General features: G+C 40.3%; 1 protein-coding gene across 10 annotated transcripts in view; it reads right to left on the reverse strand.

Moving 5' to 3' along the window:
• SRGAP2 (SLIT-ROBO Rho GTPase activating protein 2) overlaps positions 1-24070 on the reverse strand; it is a 240028-nt gene that overhangs the window by 96596 nt on the left and 119362 nt on the right. For all 10 annotated transcript variants that reach the window (XM_082614407.1, XM_082614405.1, XM_082614406.1 and 7 more), the window contains exon 4: positions 21024-21186. In XM_082614407.1, coding sequence (XP_082470533.1) covers positions 21024-21186 — 163 coding nt within the window. The remainder of the gene's footprint in view (positions 1-21023; positions 21187-24070) is intronic.

A 24070-nucleotide genomic window follows, 5' to 3' on the forward strand; every position in this document is an offset into this window, starting at 1 on the left:
TCTATCTCCTCTTGCCTAGATCAAGTAAGCAATTGGCCTGGGATCAGGAATAACCCTAAATGCTTAGACTAATCCCTAAATTCCCATGTAATTCTACAAACCCAATTAACCTCCCAGGCATGAAAAACTAAAATGATTTTCAGCATCCTTGCAAAGCTGTACTAAAAAAGTTCACTACCCTCTAGTAAACAAACATGTTCTCCAAGCAGCTTAAGGTAAGAACTGAACCTCTGCCCTCCCCTCACCTCTTTTTGCTGACTTGCATATTTTCTCTATTTTTCTGGAAAAACTGATAAGAAATGCTTCCCTGATACTGTCAAATCATGACTACGGCCTATAGCCCTGGCTTTTATGTTAAGGCAAAGAGAGGATACCAGCTAAGCTAACAAGTGGCAGAAATTTGGGAAAAGGGCCAGTGGAAGCAGCCTCTAGGATATGGAGAACAATATCTCAGTTTACCATATTCTATAACCAAATGGTGAGCACATCTGCACTGGAGATTAGAAACAGCTCTGGGTTGAACAAAAGGTATTTGGTCTAAGAGCTGTCCAAGAGGAGAAGCAACATCTTGTGAAACTTCATTTAATGAGATCTACAATATATTTAATAAAGTTAGCTACTCTAGCTCTTACAAGAGTAACCCAGTAGTTATATAGAGATAATCTAGAGAAAATGTGATTTTTTTTTCCTATTTCAAAATTTTTCCAGCATTTAAATCTATAGCCCAGAATGTAAGCCCTGCACACTCTGATTCCAAATACAGCTGGAATGTCTCTCCCCCATCTTCTCCATGCCTCCTCCCACTGCCTTAATTCAGGACCCCATCATCTCTTACATCAACTATCAAGATAGTTTTATTATAACTGTTCTTGCTTTTCTAAACTCTCTCACATCCAAACACTTCAGAGTAATCTTTCTAAAAGGCAAATCTGTCCATGGTACTCCCTTGGTAAAACCCATTACTGGGATTGTTTCAGTTAAGAAGCATTTATAGATGCTAATAAGTAGTGGGCAAAGATGAGGAGAAATAGGATATTTACATTGTCTCAAAGATTCTTTTCACAAGTTATTTGAAGTGCCAAGGGAAAGAAAGTAACTTACAGTAAAACAATCAGGCAGAAACCTACCTTAACCAAGCAATCAGAATGATCACCACTAGTAATGGGAAAAATCAATGGGAAGCGGCTCCTGATAAAACACGCAGTATCACTTCTGTGGTGTTCGTGCCAAAACCCGCTTAATCAGATCTAATCATGAGGAAATAGCAGACAAACCAAAACTGAGGGACATTCAACAAAATAACTGGCCAGCACTCTTCAAAAGTGTCAGTCATGAAAGACAAAGGAAGACAGAGGAAATGTCAGTGATTAGAGGGGACTAGGGAGACAGTAAAACTTAGCACAATGTGGGATCCTGACCTGGCCCCTGAACCAGAAGCTGGACATGAGTGGGGCAACTGGTAAAATTTGATTTAGACCAGTACATTAGGTAATAGTATTGGATCAGTGTTAATTACCTGATTTTGATCATTTTACTGTAGTTATAAGAGATTTTAACATTTTGGTGAAGGGTATACAGGAATTTTTGTACTGCTTTTGCAACTTTTCTCTAAGTCTGAAGTTATTTTCCAAATGAAAAGTTAAAAAAAAAAACAAAAACCCACAATAACATTATGAGGCTTCCCCTTTGCTGGCTTCAGACTCTAAGCTCTTCAGTGAGGCATGCAAGGCCGGCCTGATTCTTCCACCTCATCACTTGCCATCTCCTACAAGGGTTCTGTGCTCAGCCATCCTCACCCATAGCACCTATTAATTCCAGGACACTATTTGCTTGTCTCATCTCCCAGGAATCCCTATTCACCACCACACCACCCTCCCTCTCCCCCACTAAGACTCAAACAACTTGGTAAGGCAAACCTCAGCTCATGCTTTCCTCCATGAGGAACCCATTATTATACTGTACTATCATGGCTCACTTGTGTATCTGTTTCTCCCACTAGACTCTGCTCTTAGGTCAGGAACCTCGCCATGCCATCTTCCCAATCCCTGGCAAAGGGCCACATAGAGTCAGATCTCAAACACTATTTGTTGTGCAAACATATTGTCTTCACTTAGAACTCTCTAACGGTTTACCAAACACTTTCCTAAAAATTCCCGCACTTCATTACAGAATTTCAGGAAGGAATCTTAGAAAGATGACTCCAAACCCTTATTTTAGCAGATTAGAAAACCAAGTCTTAGAAAGATTAAAAAGTGAGGTCACACTGTGAGTCAGTGTGAAAGCTGGGAAAAGACCCTCACTCCCAGATCAGGGTCTTTGATTCGTAAACTACAACAGAGGCCTCTCTCCTCCAAACCAAGAAAATACTGCAGCACGCATGCAGGCAAAAGTGTCTGGGCCTAGCGTGGTGCTTGGGGAAAGCATTTAAGAAACACTTGCTGAAACGAACTGAATCACCAGGGAGCAGCACAATTCCTTACTTCATTCAGGTTGCACCTGAACAAGATGTGACTGGCTCTCAGGCCTGACCTACCCAAGACACCTGACTGCATCCTGCAGTCAAGAATGGACAGCTGGAATAGGCTAGTCTTCAGTGAGAAGGACTGGTTTTCTACCTAAGAGGCCTATGATCCAGAGAGAGCAGGAGCCTGGCTTTCCTCCAGGGCTGGTGGGAGGCTGAGGCAGAGACTCTGCATAGCCCCAAGCTATGTGGTATCAGGCCAGAGGCAACACGCAAGGATCACATCCTTACATCGAACCTGGGGAGGAAGCCCATCCCTCAGAAATCATCAGATGTCAGAAATCATCTGCTCTGATTACAACACCCTTTTTAATCTTCCTGGCCCAGGAGAGGATATGCACTGATAACTTTAATGATGCCAGCAGGTACAATTAATTTCCATTCTTGCTCTTCATACACTGTTATGTGAAGGGGACTGCAAGGACAAAATTAAACTCCACTGGGGCTTCAGCCTGCAGCTCTAAAACAGACAGACTCAGCACTCAGCAGACTCAGAACTCAGCACGGAAAACCTCACCCTGTGTTGGACTCATGCTAACCTATGAATGCTTGAAAGACCTGTGTGGCCTTGGGGGCAAGGGTCACTGAAATTAAATCACATTTAAAAGCCCAGGCAGGATTTGATATGAGTCTAATGGACCTAGGAATCAAGCAAGATTTAAATCCAAATGATAACTGAAATATTTTATGTTGTTTCGAAGAGGAATATCCATTTTATCAGTCAGTGTATCCCTAATATAAAGGGATGTATCCCTAATGTAAAGTTTTTTTATACCTCTATCAAGATTGCTTTCAAATTAAAAACTTGTTAACATCAGCTAGAAAAGAAATTTTGATTTATATACCATTTCTCTTCCAAAGCAGTTTCATATCCTTTTCCGCCGTTATCTTTACAACACCTCCAGGAGCAAGTGAGCAAGAAGGATGCTATCTCCTTCAGTTTACCGCAGGGCACACAGAAGTCTGGGAAGGTCAAAGTCTTCTGTAAGGCTCACAAGAACGTAACGCTAGAGTTGGAAGGGACTTCTTAAAAAATCCCCTGTCTCAGGCTTATGCTACTGTACTCCTTCTCACTATTAGCTGAAAGGATAAGAAAAGTGCGTAAAATCTGAGTGGAGACTTTGTTGAGGACACCACAGTTTCCCAAGATTCCGAAACCCAAATCGAATGACATCTGCTCAGATCCCATTCTTCCCGATCCCTTTAAAGTACCCACCATTGCTTCTTCCTCTTCTCACTTAGGTTCTCGGAACCATGTTATTCTCATTTTCCTTCTGCCCATTTTAATTTGCTCTTCTCTCCTCTTTGCTGGCCCCTCAAAATCCTCTCTCTAGGCCTCAACTGCCCCTTCCTCCGAATTCTCACTCTCATGCCTTCAACTGTCAGTTTTATGCGGTTAATTTCCAAATTCCCCTTCCAGCCTTAACCCTCACTGAACTTTCTCACCTCCACGTCTAAAACTGAACTCAGAAAGTGTGGTATTGACCTGGTCATTTGGTCCCACCTCTGCTACTACTTCACTGGGTGACCTAAGGCAAGTCACTTCTTCCTGACTCTCAGATTCTTCACTAATAATTAAAGGGCTGGACTACAACCAGTGGCTCTTTCACATACTTTCCCCAATAAATGGCAACTCTAACTTCCAATTGATCAGGCCAAAATGCTTGGAGTCATCTTTGACTCCTCTTTTCCCCACATACCACATTAAATTCAGCAGCAAATGCTCCATCGTCAAAATACATCTCAGACTCTGACTACATCTCACGATCTCCACATCTACCACTCTGTTCCACCATCATCTCTACCACCATCATCTCCTGCATGAATTATTTATAGGAGCTTCCTTAACTGGTCTCCCTGTTCTGCTCCTGCCTTGCTCCTCCTTCAGTCTTCTCTTAACCCAGCAGCCAGAACAATCCTATTTCAACAAGAGTCAGACTGTATCATTCCTCTGTTCCAAATCCCAGTGTGGCTCTCCACTGGCCTCCAAGGCCCTTCCTGAGGCAGCCTGCCCCCCGATCCCCAGCCACATCACCTACCACTCTTTCTCTTGTCTACTGTGTGCGAGGCCATTTGCTGTTTCTCTAATCAGATAAGCACACTCCCATCTCATGGCCTTAAACATGCTGTTTCCTCTGCCTGGAATACTTTCCTCAGAGAGCTAAATAGCGAGATCCCTCATTTCCTCCAAGAATGAGTTCAAATGCCAATTTATCAATGAAGCTTTCCCTGACCACCCTATATAAAACAGCAATGTCCCCAGGACCCCCATCCTCTTTACCCTACTTTATTTTGTCATCATCTGATATATATTTACTGGTTTATTTGTACATTGCTTGTTTCTCAGACTAGAATATAAGCTCCATGCAGGCAAGGACTTTTTCTGTCTTTGTTATCTGCTGTATCACAGTGCCTACCACAGTGCCTGGAACGTGGGAAGCACACTGTAAACGTTTGTTGAATGACCAAATGAATTTTGATCCTCTCTAGCATTCACCTCCTTCCACATCGTATCAGGTCACTCAGTACTACCTACAACTTCTTTGCTATGCCTCTTAATAAATTCCATTCTTTCAGTTTCCATTGCCATTATCCAAGAACTGGGTTCTATTACCCGCTGGATTATTGTAGTGGGCTCCCAAATAGCTTCTTCCACCCTAAACCACACTGAACGTTGCCACCAATGCCTCTGGAGACCATGGTTTTCGATATTTCACTGCCCTACCTAAAATGGTCAATGGCTCTCTTTGACCAGTAGCTTGAACTCCTTGAGTTGGCATTCAAAGCCCTCCACACTCAGGCTCCAACCTCATCCCACATCTTTCTCCTATTGCTGGCCAACAGAAAGTCTCTGATGCTGTCAGACTGGTCTCATGGGTGGCATCTCTCATGGGGACAAAGAGGCAGTTGGCACCAGGTAATATGGAAATATTCAAAAGATATTTCCAGAAGATAAGACATGGATGGATAATTAAGAATCCTGGCAGCATATAATTAAAAGAATATCAGCCCAATTCTTTCCCCCATATGGCGCTTACCTGACTCACCTCTCATGAATCTGTGCCTTTTCCAAACGCCTATAGACAACTAATTATCTGTACCACTCATTAAATTGGTGTCTTAAGTTGTAACCTGATTCTGCAGTCTATGGCCTGTCTAACCAACTGAAACGTAAGAAATCTAAGAACTTGAACCATGTTTTAAGCTTGTTCTGCAGCCCTTTTATAGTGCCAAGTTGAATACCAGGCAATTAAAGACAATCAAATAATATGTATTAAACTGAACTGAATGAACTGGTAGTGGTACTTGTGCTCCTGGATTTCAATAAAGCAGGGCTCTCTCTCTCTCTTTTTAAAGTGTCTCTGAAAGAAGAATCAGGTGGGCTCTGCAGTTTTCCTGCCTGAGAACTCAAGGACCCAGAAAGGTACTGACTCACAGAGCTGCAAAAAGAGAATTTTTTTCTACTCTCCACCCTCGAAATGAATATCAAAAGGAAAACAAGGTCATGGGAAGAGGCAGGGCAGGAAAGGATGTGATGCTTATGTGGGCAGAAGGACTGGATTATCTTGGCTTTGGAGAAGAGACGATTAAAGCTACAGATGGGATCTCCCAGTTTGCCTTCTGTATTTCCTCGCTACCTATATGATAACACAATGCTAAAAAAGATTAGCTTAGAGAGGCAAGGACCGAGGGAGAAGGCACGAGGGCCACACTCTTCTACGTGAACATAACCAAAGCTCTGCAGAGCACTTTCTTTGTTTCTTAACTTTATTGAGGAATAATTAACAAACATAACTATATATTTAAAGTGCACAATGTGATGATTTGATAGACATATACATTGTAGAATGATTAACAAGATCAAGATAATTAGCACATCTATCACCTCACACAGTTAACTCTTTGTGTGTGTGTGGTGAGAATGCTTAAGATCTACTCTCAGCAACTTTCAAGTACACATGCTGTATTATTAAGTATATGCAGTACATTAGATCCTCATAACTTGTTCTTATAACTGAAAATTTGTGCGCTTTAACCTACATCACCCCATTTCTCTCTCGGCCCTTGGTGACCACCATTCTACTCTCTGTTTCTATGAAACTGGCTTTTTAAAAAAGATTCCATATGTAAGTGATACCATACAGTATTTGTCTTTATCTGCCTGGCTTATTTCACTTAGCATAATGCCCTCCCATTTATCCATGTTGTCACAAATGGCAGGATTTCCTTCTTTGTATGGTTGAATAATATTCTATTGTGTGTATATATATACACCACATTTTCTTTATCCATTCATCTGTCAAAGGACATGTAGGTTGTTTCATATCTTGGCTATTGTGAATAGTGCTGCCATGAACATGGGAGTGCAGATACCTTTTTGGGTACTGATTTTAATTCTTTTGGATTTGATTTCAATTTGATTTCTGATACTGATTTCAATTCCTTCAGGAGTGGAATTGCTGGATCATAGGTAGTTCAATTTTTAATTTTTTGAGGAAGTGCCATACTCTTTTCCATAGTGCCTGTATACCAATTCACATTCTCACCAACAGTGTATAGGGGTTCCCTGTTCTCCATATCCACATCAACATTTTTTATCTCTTGGCATTTTGATAATTGCAGGGCACTTTCTTCCCAGGTTTTACTGATTCCTGTGACATTCTGGGAAGGAAAAGTGAGAGTATGAGTAATATTCTCCAGGGTAAAGATGAGAAAACTGAAACCTACTGTAGTGAAAGAACTCCACTGAGCCAGCCAGGGCCCAGGTCAGCCATAGGTCTGAGGTCTAGACTCCCAGCTGAACTTGGAAACAATGAGGAAGATAGAAGAGGAAGAAGAGGGGAAACCCTCTCTCCTTGTCTTATATCAAGTGGAAGTAGGGTACTTCCAAATGAAAGCACAGGTCACCCAACGTTCCTACAAACAAGTGACTTCCAAGAAGATACCAATGAGATTCTGGATTGTTTCTGGTCGTACCAGAACATGTTCCAGCAGACAGTCAAGACAGCAGAGCCAAAGAACCGTAAAGAATATAGGAATGAACTGTGGGATAACGAGCATATAGAATGCTGTCTAATCATTAAAAACAATGTTTTTAAAGAGGATGCAATGACATGGGGAAAACGTTCACTTAAAATGGTAAATGAAATAAATTGCACAAAACTTAATATATAATATAATCTTAATTTTCTAAAGAAAAATGTGCATAGATAAAAAGATTGGAAGGAAATATACCAAAATGTTAATACTAATTCTAAGTAATCATTATTTTCTTTTTTTTGTTTGTTTGGTTTTTTTGTTTGTTTGTTTTCCCCACAATGTCTTGGAAGAACATGTATTACTTTTATGACTGGAAAAAAGAAACTAAGCTAAAGGGTTTTTTGTTTGCTTCCAAATCAAAGGAAACAGAAAATAAAGACAGAAAATGTTGCTTCTCAGTCTTGTCCCTGGGCCTTAACAATAACTACTTAGCTCAACAAGAGGATGATTCCGAGAGCTCTTGAGACATGAGGAAGTTCCTATGGACTCTCAAAGACAAGAATTAGTGCAGACAATTAAAATGAGCTGATAACTGAAAATTTCATGTTGGGTAAATACTAGGAAAAGCTGGACAGAGACCCAGATGATTTGTGGGGCACAGAGTCAAAGAAGGAAAGACAAAAAAAAAACAAAACAAAAAGGCTAAGAGCTGGGCAGGATCAGGTAGAAAAACCATAAGATCAGACAAGGTCCAGTGCCTTAAGGAAAGAAGAAGAGAATGGAAAAACTGAAGATGTTATCTCAAAAGAAGGAGAATTTAAATTTTTTTTTCACATTTTAATTAAGAATCAGGCTCAGGCAAGCAGGGAGAAATTCAAAGGAAAACTCCTGACAAAGACAAATAGGAGAATCCAGAAGTCAGTCCTGCAAGAAGGGAGGCAGAAGTCAAAGCTGTCTACTCTCTCTAGACAAGCTGGGCAAGAAGCTGAATCAGAACAGCACAAGGGAAGTCCTGGTCTGTCAGAGCACCTCAATGTATTACTGCAGAATGCACAAGTCTTTAATTCCTTGCATAAGCACTGGCCTTTTAGCTTCCCAATATGATGACTACCACCTTTCTACATGGGAGGGAGCAGAGCACAGTGATGTGAAGAGATGATGCAGGGGAAGGGGGCCATCTAGCTACAAGTCCCAATTCTGCTACCAACCAGCTGTACAACCTTGAGTCAACTGCTTAACCCCTCTGCCCATGTTCTTATCTATAAATGGAGATGATAAAGCCAGTACCCATCTTAAAGGGTTGCTGTGATGATTAAATAAGTTAATACATGTAAAGTACGCAGCATAGTCCCTAGCGTGGTTAGCACTCATTTAGCGTTAGTTACAATTATTATTTTTATTATTGCTGTGAATCTTATAATAAACAATTGGTACCTAGTCAGCTTTCACACCATTATTGTAGTTTCTCCTGGGAGTAGTATGTTTTTACAAACTACTGTCTCTTTTCATGCTGCCTGATGAGTTGTATTAATAATCTTCTTTTCTCAGAGAGGCATATCTTTTTTTTTTTTTTTTTTTTTTTTTTTTGTGGTACGCAGGCCTCTCACTGTTGTGGCCTCTCCCGTTGCAGAGCACAAGCTCTGGACGTGCAGGTTCAGCGGCCATGGCTCACAGGCCCAGCCACTCCACGGCATGTGGGATCCTCCCGGACCGGGGCATGAACCCATGTCCCCTGCATCGGCAGGCGGACTCTCAACCACTGGGCCACCAGGGAAGCCCAAGAGAGGCATATCTTATAGTCAAGTATAAGAAGTACAGAGATGGTAAAAAGTAACTTGTCTAGAATTATCAATTGATGTTAAAAATATCAGATGAACAACTGAATTGGCACCCAAAATTTGTATGATAGCACCATACATAATACAATACAATAGGCTTTTTTATCATGTGAGAAAAAAATGTAACTGTAAAATAAAGGGTTCAGACTGTCATCACCCTAATCTGTAGGGTCAATATTGGTATCATTATTGGTGGGTTTATTTCCTGATGTGATGCAACATGAAGTATCCAGTGTCTCCTATTCTGTATTCTAGTCGAAAATATATAACGTGAATAGATTTGGCCTTTAGAACCACCTTCTAATTTACAGAAAAGACAATACAGGAAGAAGTTAAACAACAAAACAAGGAATCTAGAAGACAGATCTAGAGGGAGGGAAAATCTGTAGGACAACTGGCCTTATCTATGCAACAAATCAGTGTCATGGAAAAGGAACAGTGCTAGATTAAAGGAGACTTAAGGACATAAAACCAGTGTATATTAGATACTAGATTGGAAAAACCAGTTGTCAAGGACATTTTTAGGACAATTAGGGAAATGTTTACATGGCCTGGGTATTAGACGAGATGAAAGTTTACTGAAATGGAAAAGTGGAAATCTTGACTAAAATAACAGATTATAAAATAGCACATGTAATATAATCTGGTTTTTTATTATCATATTTTTGCTTCTTATATTTTCTAATTTCTACAATGCACATGTGCTTTAAAATTTTATAAGGTTATTCAAAAGAATAGAGAGCCGGGGGAGGAGAGAGGAAAAAAGAGAAGGGGAGAAGGAGAGGTAGAGAAAAGGGAGAGGGAGACAAGGGGAGAGGAAGAGGGAAGCAGGGAGAGAGAAAAGCAGGTTTTGAATTCATTATCCTTAAAGCTCAGACTGTGACCTTGTTCAGCAATCTGATTTGGCAATAACTATGTTTTAAGGATACCATCTATGAACCCTGAAACACGGGTGGCAGGGTGATGCTGTAGAAAGAGCCTGGGAGTTCAAATTCCAATGTCACCTCTTCTTGGTCTTACAAAAGAGTATTTTACCAATGCAAGCTTTAATTTTTTTCAGCTATGCAGTGGGAAGAAGAACAACCTTCTAATATAATGTTTATAGCAGCCTCAAGTTGGAAAGTTATCCAAGTGTCATCAACAGTAGAATGAATAAAACTGAAAGTCTCATGTCCCAGGAACATCCTCCTCATCCCTAGGCAAACTGGGACTGCTGGTCATCCTAGCTGCTGCCCACTACAGGGGAGATGGAATTTGGAGTTCAAAGCCTGCCAAGTTAGAGGGCTTGATAAGCATCCTGGGCTTTCCATGGAAACCCCAGAAAGGTCATACCTTATGTGTATAGAATATGTTCCAGGACTAAGGACAAAACCAAAATAGACCCATTTTAACAAAGCATAAAACCAATTTTCCACAAGCTCAAGGTGATCAACCAGTATTTTAACTGCCTACTGGAACAAAACTTAACACTCTTCAAAGGAAGATAAACACATCTAGAGTCTCAATAATGACATCTACAATGTCTAATATGTCATAAAAAGTTAGTAGATGTAAAAAAATAAAGAAATGTGACCCATGGTCAAGAGAAAAATCAATAAATAGAAACAGAACCATGGACGATGTACATGTTGAAATCAGCAGACAAGAATTTTTAAATAATTGCCAAATATGTTTTAAAAATAATGGCTGAAGAGAAGGGAAATTTCAGGAGTTATATGGAAACTGTAAAAAAAAAGCAGATGGAAATCATAAAGCTAAAAAATATAAAATCTGAAATAAAAAATTAACTGGATGCTATTAATAGCAGATTGGATACAACAGATGAGGATTGGTAAACTTTAGAAATCATCTAAACTGAAGCACACAGGGGAAACAAAGAGCTTGCCTCAGTGACCTATGGGACTGTATCAAGCAGTCTAACAAATGTGCAATTGGAGTCAAAGCAAGAAGACAGAACAGGACAGAAAAAATATTTGCCATAATCTTTTCCTAAATGAGGAAAAACCACTATCCATGGATCCTCACTATTTAGATATTGTACTTATCCAAGCCAAATAAAAAAAAAAATGAACATCACAATTAGACTCACTATAGTCAAACTGCTGAAAACCAAAGATAAAGAAAAAATATTAAAAGCAGCCCCCCAAGTCCCCAAAACATCACATCCAGGGGAATAACAATAAGAATCATAGCTGACTTCTCATAAGAAACAGTAAAAACCAGGGAAGAAAAAAATGTCATATTTAAATTGTTGAAAGAATATTATGTAATTCCATTTATGTAATTTTTTTTTTCAAAAACAGCAAATACTTATACTGTTAGAAGTCAGGATAGTGGCTTTTAGGGGATAACGAATGGAAGGGGGCAAAAGAGGGGACTTGTGGGATACTGGTAACATTCTTTTCTTTATCTGGGTGATAATTACATGCTTGTTTCTATTTGTAAAAATACATTGAACTTTATAATATGTGCACGCTCTCTAACTACCTTACACTTATGTAAAAAGTTAAGGGAATAAAAACCTTGCAAAATACATGAAAAGACTAGAGAAAATACAGTTATTTTCTATTACAGTATATAATATTTATAGTAAGCATTTGAGGAAAGCTTGTTACTTATTAGTATTATTATTATCATCCTCCCACCAAAAGTTTTGGGAGATTTAAACGGACTAAAAAGTGGACGGAAAAGCCCTAAGCTCAATGGGGGCAAATCTTACTCCTCAATTTGATTTTAAGTGCTTTTTGGCACCTAGCATAATGCTGTATATATAGTTTAACTGAAAATGATGTTTTATTTTGTATATATAGTTTTCACTAAAATACTTATTGACTACATGATTTTCTAGTTTAGGGTAGTATTCAAATAGGTACAAGGTTGCATGTGGACACTTGTTTTCTGTCCACTGCACCTCTCTTTTCCATACTCCATATTTTAAAATTGTTCTTCTGATACTCTTAATCATCCCTTGATTTATAAGGATCAAAGTACCATTACACCTTTGAATGTTCTGAATATAGTACCTTGTGCTCTTTCAGAAAAGGCAGATAGATACCTGAGGACTGAAACACCAAAGAGACAAACGTATAAACTAACCTAAGCCAAAGACAGCAGGCATCTTTGATGCACACATTCCCTCTTAGCTGAATCTTCCTAAGTCCAAAAAAAGCCTGGACCACCCAGAGAGAAGCCCCAAGGGGCAGGATACAGATGCTGCTGACCTAGTGTCACAGAAACCAAAGCTAAAACGCCACAAACAGCACTAGCTGCAAAGCTCCCCTCAGTGTTGGATTTGGCAGCAAACCTGACGACCCTTATCAGCAGAGATGCCTTTGAAGTAGCTGGCAGCCTTCCATCCCCTACACAAATAAGCTCAGCTTCACATCCTATTCTTTTTTCCAAAGGGGATCTCTCCATCAGATATGAGAGAATAAAGCTCAATTAACTGGAACAGAGTTTTGCTACCAACAAGATAAATTAGGCAACTGGAACAGCTGTCTGTAAAGCACCACACAACCTGTTAGTGACCATGTTATAACATGGAGGAAATTCAATCAATATCAGATACTGAGATCCATGGGGGAGGGGGCGTAGGGTAGACTGGAGAAGAGATGAAGGTATAAATCAATCATCTACTCTTTCTCCCAGAGATATCGCCAAGTTAAACCCTTTCTCAAGAGGGCAGAGCACAGACTCTGGAAATCCATTCTCTCTCCATTGATTCAATCTACGGTACCTACCCGGGACATTCAACTCTACCAGCATCGTGGGTCATTTCTTCTCCTTTTCTCAGTTATGACAACACCACCATAGAACATGCCTCCCTGCAGAATCATCATCCTCTCCCCTCACATATGCCAAACAGCTGGACTCAAAGACTCCATAGGAAATCCCATCCAAAGGGGATAAATGGGTAGGTAGGCAACAAGTACTGCTTTTACTGTCAAATCACCTTTATCCTCTTTTACTGCCAGAGCCATTTCCTTGGTGCCAAAGGAAATCTGACTGGTCATGTCAATTCTCTTGTGACTGATCTCCTGGGAAAAGGACATTAACACCTCAGGGCCCTGCAGAAAACTATTAATTGAACCTCTTATGTTTCTTCCTCAGCACCCTTCTTGCATTTCTTAATTCTTGAAGCGTGAACTATTTACCTGATGCCAGATTTACCCTCTGTCACCCTCCAAGAATAAAGCAGGGAAACTATAATGGGTTGCCTTGATAAACTGACCTAGATGCTTCAACACTGTCTGTAGCAGGGGAAAACATGGCTCACAGACAGACAGATGGTATCTTATGGCTTCAGATGTACCGCTGTGCTCTCGGGTTTCCCCAAGATGGAAACCAGGGTATCTACAGCAGTGATTCTCAACCCTGACTCTATGAAAGAATCAGCTGGGCCCTATCCCAGAGAACATGATTCAATTGCCCTGAGGTGGGGCCCTGCGATGGTATTTTTTAAATTATCTTTTAAATCAACTTTATTGAGGCATAATTTACATACAATAAAATGTATACATTTTGCATATGTACTATGATACATTTTGACAAATGCACACACTTATGTAACCACCACCATAATGAACACTGTATAGCATTTCCATAACCCCCAGTTCCCTTGTGTCCCTTGGCAGTCAACCTCCATCCCCACTCTGGCCCCAAGGCAATCACTAATTTACTTTCTATCACTATAGGTTAGAGTTATCTTTTATAAAATTTCATATAAATGGAACCATACAGAATGTACTCTTTGCGTCTGGCTTCTTTTTATCAGTATAATGTTTTGTGAATTCATCTACATTATTGTATCCATCAGCATTTCATTTCTTTCTATTGCTGAGTAGTAGTCATATATGGATGTAACACAATATGATTTTCCACAATATGCTTATCTATCTGTTAATGGATATTTGGGTTGTTCCCAGTTTTGGCTATTATAAATAAATAGCCAAAACTAACTACCATTAGTTTCATATGGTAGCCATAACAAATTTTTGCAAATTTGGTGGCTTGAAACAACACACATTTATTCTCTTATAGTTCTGGAGGTCAGAAGTCCAAAACCAAGTTCACTGGGCCAAAACCAAGATATCAGCAGGGCTGAGTTCCATTAGAAGCCTCTCAGGGAGAATCCGTTTCCTTGCCTTTCCTAGCATCTAGAGTTGCATTCCTTGGCTCCATCTTCAAAGCCTAGCATCTTCTCTCTGTGACTTTGCTTCCCTCTGCTTCTCTCACATGGCTGGCTTTCTCTTTTGTCTGTAATCTCCCTCCACCTCCCTTTTACAAGGACACTAGTAACTGCATTTAGGGCCCACTTAGGTAACGAAGCATAAAATCCCCATCCTAAGATCCTCAAATTCATCATATGTGTAAAGACTTATGGATAAAGTAAACATTCACAGGTTCTACGGATTAGGACAGGGACATCTTTGGGGTGGGACCATTATTCAGCCTACAACAAAAGCTATTATGAATATTCAGGTACAAGTCTTTGTGTAGATATATACTTTTATTTCTCTTGGATAAATACCTAGACGTGGAACTGATGGGTTATATGGTAAGTACATATTTAACTTCATAAGAAACTGCCAAACTATTTTCCAAAGCGGTTGTCCCATTTTACATTTTCACCAGCAACATATGAGAATTCCATCCATCTGAACAGTTGGTATTGTCAGTCTTTTTAATTTTAACAATTTAGTGAGTATGTTGCATATCTCCGTATAGTTTTAATTTGCATTGCCCTGATGATTAATGATATTGAGCATCTTTTCATGAGCTTATTGGCCATTTATGTATATCTTCTTTAGTGATGTGTCTATTAAAACCTTTTGCCTATTTAAAAAAATTTGGGTATTCTGTCATCTTATTATTGAGTTCTATGTATTGCAAATATATTCTCCCAGTCTGTGGCTTATCTTTCATTTTCTTAACAATGTCTTTACAAGAGCAAAAGTCCAAGAATTGATGAAGTCCATTTTACATTTTATTTTTCTTTTATAGTTCATGCTTTTTATATCCTAAGAAATCTTTGTCTCTTCAAGGTCACAAAGATTTTTTTTTAAGAACTTCCCAAGTGACTCTCTTGCAAAGAAGGAGTTGAGAACTACTGGTCTGTTGGGAATCTGACCTAGCTTTCTCAATTTAACCTGACTTTCTGCCATAGAACCTTAGGGTAATAAATGTAAAACAGGAGTACAGTTACCTGAAATACCATAAAAAGAAGAATGCAATTCAGAGTCTTAGGACTATCTGAATTGACTGGTTTCCAAGCCTAAGTGTGAGCAGTTGTTAAGGGCTAGAAACAGTGACTTGAAAAGCCAGGTTGGAGGTACTTTTAGGGTATCCCAGCTAAGTGAAAGGAGGAGGAGAGGTCAGGATTGTCTTCTCCCCAGTGGGAAAAAGCACACCCAAGTTTATTTCAATTTAAACTGAGAAAGTGAGAAAAATGATTTCTATTCTTGGTGGGATCATTTAGAACATGCCTTTCACAGAGGCGAGATGGAGCTGGGAATCAGAGTTGACAGTATTTGGCCCCTATTTTTGAAGTCACCACATTAAACAAATGAAGGTGGCAGCAATAATATTTCCCCAGACCTTGGTTCCGACAGGGGTTAGACAGACTGAGCTTTCATTGCATGAAAGGAGATGTCAGGAGCACCAAACAGGCACAATTTTCCCTGGAGTCCTAGACAAAGTGGGCCTGTTTCTAAGCTATGGACAGGAGGTTACTTTCGCTAGATGTTATATTTAGCTAAAGGAGTCTCTACCAGGGCTTCATGCAACATGTAAAATATGTCCCAGCAGACATAACCACAAACCAGAGGGCCAGCAGGCAGCATCCCTTAAGGGGGTTCAGTAGCATAGAAGGGCCAATTGTGCAGCCACCCTGACATCTCCAAATTAGCTGAGTTAGCTGTGAGCCAGATTTTTGGTCAGTTCTCATATTTAATGAGTCTTTGTTTCCCTCTTACTAGAGATTCTGCCCCTGGGGAGAAAAACATGCTGCCCTATTTCATTCTCAACTTCCAGCTGCTTGCCCAGACACCAGGTAGGAGAAACAACCCAATGTTGATGTTTACCACCTCCAGACCCTTTGAAGGGTTCTGTGCTAAAAGTCTAGGTTAATTCTGTAACTAAGTGAAACATCTGAATTCAATGAAAAAGAGCAAGAAAATCCAGAGTACTCTCTACTTTGCATACAACACCTAGAGAGGCCTAATAGAACACGTAGGTGGAAAACCTTGGGTTCTAGAGCCAGATGAATGTATTCAAATACACTAGTCTCACTTCTTTTTTTGCTTAATCTCTCTAAGCCTCAGTTTCTTCCTCCATAAAATAAGGATAATAGTAATAACCACCTTATAGAAGTATTGTAAGGATTGAATAAGATAATGCATACAAAGTGCCTAAGATATTACCTGGCACATAAGGGTTCAAAAAATTTTGGTTTTGATGATTATAGCCTTTGCCAAAGGATCATTAAGTTTTTTTTTTTTTTTTTTTTTTTTTTTGTGGTACATGGGCCTCTCACTGTTGTGGCCTCTCCCGTTGCGGAGCACAAGCTCCGGATGCACAGGCTCAGCGGCCATGGCTCACGGACCCAGCCGCTCTGCAGCATATGGGATCTTCCTGGACCGGGGCATGAACCCGTGTCCCCTGCATCAGCAGGCAGACTCTCAACCACTACGCCACCAGGGAAGCCAGGATCATTAAGTTTTATAGATTAAAAAAAAATTTTTTTTAAGGAAGAAAACCCGTGATTTTTGCCAGTGACAAGCAGATTCAAATTCACTAAAACGCAGGTAAATTTTCACAGGTGTCCATAGCTGAACCAGAGATAAAGGTATCTTTTCTGAAGCCTGTGTCTCCAGAGAAATGTGGGTTTTCCTTTTGCTACTGGAACCAAATTTACAGGTAAAATAAGAGGTATATTTATTTTATATATTTGGATTTCAGTGTGGTGTCTCTTGGTTGCTGGCCATCATAGATAATAGAATCTGAAACAATGCTTCATTCTTTAAGAAATGAGGTCTTCCATTGCTTAAGCTAGCCCCCTCTCCATACGCAGACCCACTTTTGTTCACTCTTATCTTGGGGACTGCAGCTTACCTATCACAATTTAACAAAGGTCACCCAACAACTGGAAGGAAGCCCTCAGTGTAGGATGCCTTTGTCATCACACAATTACAGTGTATTCGATTTCTAAGGCAGCATGGAGGTCGTATAGCCCAAATACTCTTCCTTAAACTTGAGGGGACTGAGGCATAAAAAAGAGAAGTATTTGTCCAGAGTTTCAGAGTTACTGGCAAAGCTGAGCAGAAGGGAAAGGGTCCCTTAGAGAAGGGCTCTGCTCTAATAGCATAAAGTGAGCCCCAGAAAGCTTCACATAACTTCCAGGGTGACCAGGGACATTCCTCAGTTCTCTTACCCGATTATTATAGCTCAACCAGTGGGATTCTAATTCTTCATGTGCAACATACTCTAAACAAAAGAGACAGAAAATTTAAGGTATGGAGAGAAAATGCTTCTTTGTCCATTACTAGAAAGCAGAGAGCCTCTCACCCAGCCAAAAAGAATTAATCTATTCTTACAATCAGCTAAGCCAGCTTCTACCTTAGAGTTCTCTGTGTATACTGGATGCCAGGGGAGAGAAAAAAGAGGTTATTCACCCTGTGGGATAGTAAACATTGGCTATTCGACAATCCTACGGATATCTCTAATCAAATATAATTTTTTTTTTTTTTTTTTTGCGGTACGCCGGCCTGTCACCGCTGTGGCCTCTCCGGCTGCGGAGCACAGGCTCCTGACGCGCAGGCCCAGCAGCCATGGCTCACGGGTCCAGCTGCTCTGCGGCATGTGGGATCCTCCTGGACCGGGTCACGAACCCGCGTCCCCTGCATCGGCAGGCGGACTCCCAACCACTGCGCCACCGGGGAAGCCCTAATCAACTATAATTTAACTGATGAAAAGTTATAATGATCAAGAGAAAATCCTATGATCCGTAACAACATACAACAACCATATGAACAAATCTCACAAATACAATAATGAATGAGAGAAACCAGACACAAAAGAGTATACACTGCATGATTCTATTTATATAAAGTATGAAACCAAGCAAAACTAATCTCTGCTGTGGACAGTCAGGACTGATGTTGTCCTTGGGTGTTGGGACCACCCCTCCCAACCCCCCAGTGACTAGAAGGGAGCATGGGGGTACTGAAATATTCTGTTTCTTGATCTGGGAGATGGTTACCAGGTGTGTTCAGTTTGTAAAAATGCATTTAGCTGTAAGCCTATGATACATGCACTCTTCTTCAATGAAATGTAATATATAAACAGTCCTGTGATTAATTAGCAATTCTTCCTTACACCCTCAGCATAGAAATGCATGGCTTAAGGAGGTCAATGCTTAGACCACAGCTAGGAATATCATTCATGAGTGGGTAGGGATATATACCATGTCTTATATACATGCCGTGCACTTAGGCTTTTTGTGAAATGTGAATGGCATGTGAGGAACCAGGAGCATGTCTCTAATAGCTGGCTGCCTTTGGCATAAACAGCTCTGAGATCTGGAGGGGTTATAAGACTCTCTCTGCTTGGCTCTTCTCTAACTTTCTGAAGCTGGGAGAAAAGGGAGCGGAGAGATTGGGTGAAGTCTAGATAGCTGAAAATGTCTCATAAAAGTTTTTCTCAGATGAACAGAGAAAATGGAGGAGGGTAATATCCATCAACCCCTTTTCTTCTCAAGATAGTCTAAGTGGCTGTCAAGATAGTAGAGAAGTGGTATCTGATCACTGTCAATGTTCCACTTAGATAGGTTTAAAACTATGTTTTTTAAAAATAAAGATTGTATATATTTCAAGTGTACAACAAGATGAGTTGATACACAAATACACAGTGAAATGATTACTACAGTCAAGATAATTAATATATCATCTCCTCACATAGTTACCTTTTTTTGTGTGTGTGAAAAAAGCCCCTGAAATCTACTCTCTTAGCATAGTTCCAGTATTCAATACGGTATTATTAACTATAGTCATTAATTTTAGTCACATACAACATCACCAAGTGTTGCAGGATGATTCAAGTTAATGACAAGCAAGCTAGAGCAGATGCTGGGAAGCATGAGGACACGGTGAAAAGTACCCTCGCCCCTAAACCAAGTATGGCTCCAACCAGAGCACAGCCGGGCCACTAAAAATAGCTAGTGAGCTCTGCAAGGAGTTATCTTTCTCTTCCTTCTTTTCATTCTGAGATGATTGTACCCTTAATATCCTGTCTGTAAGACACAGGGAAAGCCCCTTCACAGATGCAATTATGTAGATGGACGATTCTAAAGCAGTTCGTTTTTCATGCTGCTATAAACAGAAGAAATTGGGTTCTAATTCCAGACCTACTGAGATCTGTATACTTCCTAATGTTAAGAATTAGAAAACTGACCAAGAACTAAGGCTACTATCGACCACAGTCCTGTTTACTGAAGTCCATTCTCTCCCAGCGTCAATTTTTTTTTTTTTTTTTTTTTTTTTTGTACGCGGGCCTCTCACTGTTGTGGCCTCTCCCGTTGCAGAGCACAGGCTCCGGACGCGCAGGCCCAGCGGCCATGGCTCACGGGCCCAGCCGCTCCGTGGCATGTGGGATCCTCCTGGACCGGGACATGAACCCGTGTCTCCTGCATCAGCAGGCGGACTCTCAACCACTGAGCCACCAGGGAAGCCCTCAGCGTCAAATTTTAACACTGGATTTTGTCAACTGGGAACCAGTGAATTCCCTATATATGAAATCAATGCTAGCCCTCTATATATCCTCTTTTTACATATCACTTGTGGGAAGATTATTCACCTTCTAAAAAGTCTTCTGGGGATGTCAGAGCTTGAATGTTGGACATGGTATATCATGTACAATGGTTGGGGCTTTTGCCACCATCTGTAACCAAAAGTCATGAATAAATGACTCCATTAAGAGCTCAGGTTGAGAGAGCTTAGAAAAGAGCTTCTTGGGTTTCCAAAGGCTAGTTCCACTACTGACAGGTAAGGTGAATTTGGTATAAATTTCTTAAGATTATCACAATAAATTTTGAGTTTTTCCTTAGTCAAATTTTTTGACATACACTCAAGGAATTGTGACAAACAACTAAGCTTCAGAAAGCATTCAGGGATGGGTTTGAATTCCACCTGGGGTACCAAAAAAATAAAAAATAAAAAGAGGAAGAAAGCATTCAGGGACCCAAAGACAAAGATGCGTCATGATAAGAATAACCAAATTCATGAATTCACCTTGGCCAAGATGAGAACTTGGAAAGAGAACTAAACCAAAAACATAAACATACATGGACTTGCTAAATGAACTAGAAGAAGAAATCATGAAATGACACAGAAGATTTCCGCATCTCAACAGCTTCACAAACCACTTAGGAAATCAACCAAACACAGTCATTATTAATATACACAAGTTATGAATTATGCTGCCAGTGCCGGGGTTGTACCTTGCAAATGGTTACTTTCTCAGGGCTACTATAAATTCAACTCAGAAAGGAAGAAAAAAAGCCAATTCAATATTTTTTCTCCATAAGTACATGGCAGGGCAAGACCCATGGAAAGCCTTTTAAGTGGGCCAATAAGATATTCTTTCTCTTATTTACAAGACTGTGTCTTTGACTAGAAATAGCTATTTACCTTTTTAAAGAGTCTTCCTGAGTCCTCGCTGACTTGGACAAATCGAGGAATGATATTATTCAGGTAGATGTCACTCAGGGTGGTGTGGTCCCTGCTCTCCCGCTTCACCTGGTTTAAGAGGAGATTCCAGCAGTTGACTGGAGAGAGAACATTTTGATCCTTCCTGTGAGAAACAGCAAGAAAAAAAAAAATCAGTGTTGGTAAGCAGGCAGGGCCAACATCTATGACTACAGTCCATGTCGCAAAATCACAGCAATCAGAGCCAAACCAGAAATAAAGATGTCTTTCCTGAAGTTGCACCTCTAGTTTTCTCTTTTTCCAAAAACTCAGTGGAGGAAAAAGGGAGAAAAGAATAATGAAAAGGAGAAGGAGGAGAGAGGAAGAGGGAAAGAGGATTAGAAGAAGCAGGATTATCTGTTGAGCAACTATTATGTTCTAGAAACTTGGTAAAATCTTTATATGCATTATCTCATTTAAGCTCTATCATTTTGTTGTCAGAAAAGAACTACCATTATCTCCATTTTACTGATTAAAGAAAAAACAAAAAACACTCAGAGAGGTTGTCACTTGCCCACAGCTAGTAAGGAGTCACAGAGACAGTAAAAGGGAGTCAGGGGCCAGAATCACAGTTCTGTGCTGACTAGAATGATTCTAGGAGGTCTGACTCCAAATTCCATGACCTCAACCACTAAATCATTTGGTTTGTGTCTAGGATTAGAGGGAAAAGTTAGTCTCTAGACAAAAATCTACACTACAGACTAAATCAATCCCCAGACATTCATCTCTCATAGGATTCAATGAAGATAACTGTGGAGGCATTTGCCATAAAATAGTCACCGAAAACTCTTCAGTCTCACAGAACACATCTACAGAGGTTTGATTTCATTGATTGAGCCATTTTCTCATGTCCCATCCAACCAAGAGCATAAACCGTATCTGAACACGTGTTCCAAAGATATCTACAGCCTGAGTGGATCAGTAAATCACCAAACCTAGATGCTCATTTCTACTGAAAACACTGTGATCCAAAAGAATTATTGATTACATAATCAGCTCACAGCACTAATTTAAGCAACACAAAGCTTTGCATCTGCAAGTTGGACTTCTTAAAGGAGAGAAACAGAAGGTAGGGGTTATTTATCAAGCGCTTACTGTGTACTTGGCCCATGGCTGGGTCCTATACTCATGTTGTTTAACCTGAACTCTACAAAACTTGATGAAGTGGGGGTTATCAACCACATTCAGCAGATGAGGAAAGTTGGACTAAGAAAGGTTAAATATCTTGTTCAAGGTCACATAGCTAAAAAGTGGCAATGCTGGCATTCACGAACAAGCCCTGTAATTGTAAAGAGAATGCTTGTAATCACTGCAAAGTATCACAACCAGTTTGTTCCCGTTTCCCCTCTCCCCTCCCTACAGACAGACTTTTTTTTTTTGGTTTTGAGAGAAGAGTTTTTTTTTTTACATCTTTATTGAAGTATAATTGCTTTACAATGGTGTGTTAGTTTCTGCTTTATAACAAAGTGAATCCGTTATACATATACATATGTTCCCATATCTCTTCCCTCTTGCGTACTACTGAGCATATACCCTGAGAAAACCATAATTCAAAAAGAGTCAGACAGGGGCTTCCCTGGTGGGGCAGTGGCTGAGAGTCCGCCTGCCGATGCAGGGGACACAGGTTCGTGCCCCGGTCCGGGAAGATCCCACATGCCGCGGAGCGGCTGGGCCCGTGAGCCATGGCCGCTGAGCCTGCGCGTCCGGAGCCTGTGCTCCGCAACGGGAGAGGCCACAACAGTGAGAGGCCCGCGTACCGCAAAAAAAAAAAAAAAAAAGAGTCAGACAGACTCGTAATGCAAAGAAAGCGAGCTGAGAGTGGCTTGGTTAGCGAGTCTGCACCACCTCCCTTCCTGCTGCCAGGCACCTGTGACTTGTAGTGTATGGAATTCAACTTAGAAGGGCTCTTTCAGTTCAGTCATAAGGTAACTATTAACAAATAATCCCGCCACACCTATTCTGGCTTCTGAACACACCATTAAATCAAAATATCTGTCTGATCAGCACCAACAGGCTGCTTCAAACCAATGAATATTAGAGTCCAAATTGAAACTGTTTCATACCTGCACTCCTCCCCTACCCGCTGCCCCAGGCACCACACTTCTGTGGTCAAAATCCCTAACATGTATGTGCTGACCACTGTGGGAACAACTGTATCCACTTACCTTTCTAGGGAAATTAAAAGATTTCTATGGAAATTAAAAATATATACTAGCTAAGAGAGAGAGATACATGTAATTAGTCCACTCCTTTCAAAATTTCTAGCATCTGGGAAAAAAAAATGTAAATAGGAAACAATCCTAAACTCAAAATGGTGAGATCTGAGCACAAGCATTCAGCAATATTTGATAGTTCCACCACAAGAAAACTTTCAAATTGATTCCAAATCAGTCTCAGTTACAAAATCCTAAGTATCTAATTTTTGGGGGGTGGCAAGACATCCATGTCCTCAGTAAGCATGGGATATACCAGGCAATTACACTTGCTTTTTAAAAGGGCAGATCTTCCATGACCTTAACTTTACAACTGGTTTCAATCTGTTTCTTGCAGATGAATGTGGGTTGGTGGTGCCTCTTTGTTCTTCTCCTAGAGTGCTTTACACACTTAAAAACAATACTACAATTCAATTTTATAAACGTATAAACATTTGTATCTTAAATGAACAAAGTACAGTAGTAGGAGCTTTAGTGGTTATAAAAGTGCTGATGTCACAGTACAGTGTGGGAGACAAAGAAAGACCTATAATATAACAAAAGGTTAAAGGTATGAACAAGGGGCCTCCTAGCTCACCAATGTACATCACAGATCACAAGTGAGGCAGGAGAGGCAAAACCGGTTCAATACCATGCAAGAGGATGCAGACCATAAATCCCAAGGGGACCCTTGAGTAAACAAAGATGAGTTAATAAGAAGGATGGGCAGAAGTGAGACCCTTTTAAAATGCCTTATCACTTAACACTCATAAATTTATACTTATTAAAAACTTCTAA

Source organism: Mesoplodon mirus, assembly GCF_964341445.2.
Source record: "Mesoplodon mirus genome assembly, chromosome: 3".
In the NCBI taxonomy this organism is placed as follows: Eukaryota; Metazoa; Chordata; class Mammalia; order Artiodactyla; family Ziphiidae; genus Mesoplodon; species Mesoplodon mirus.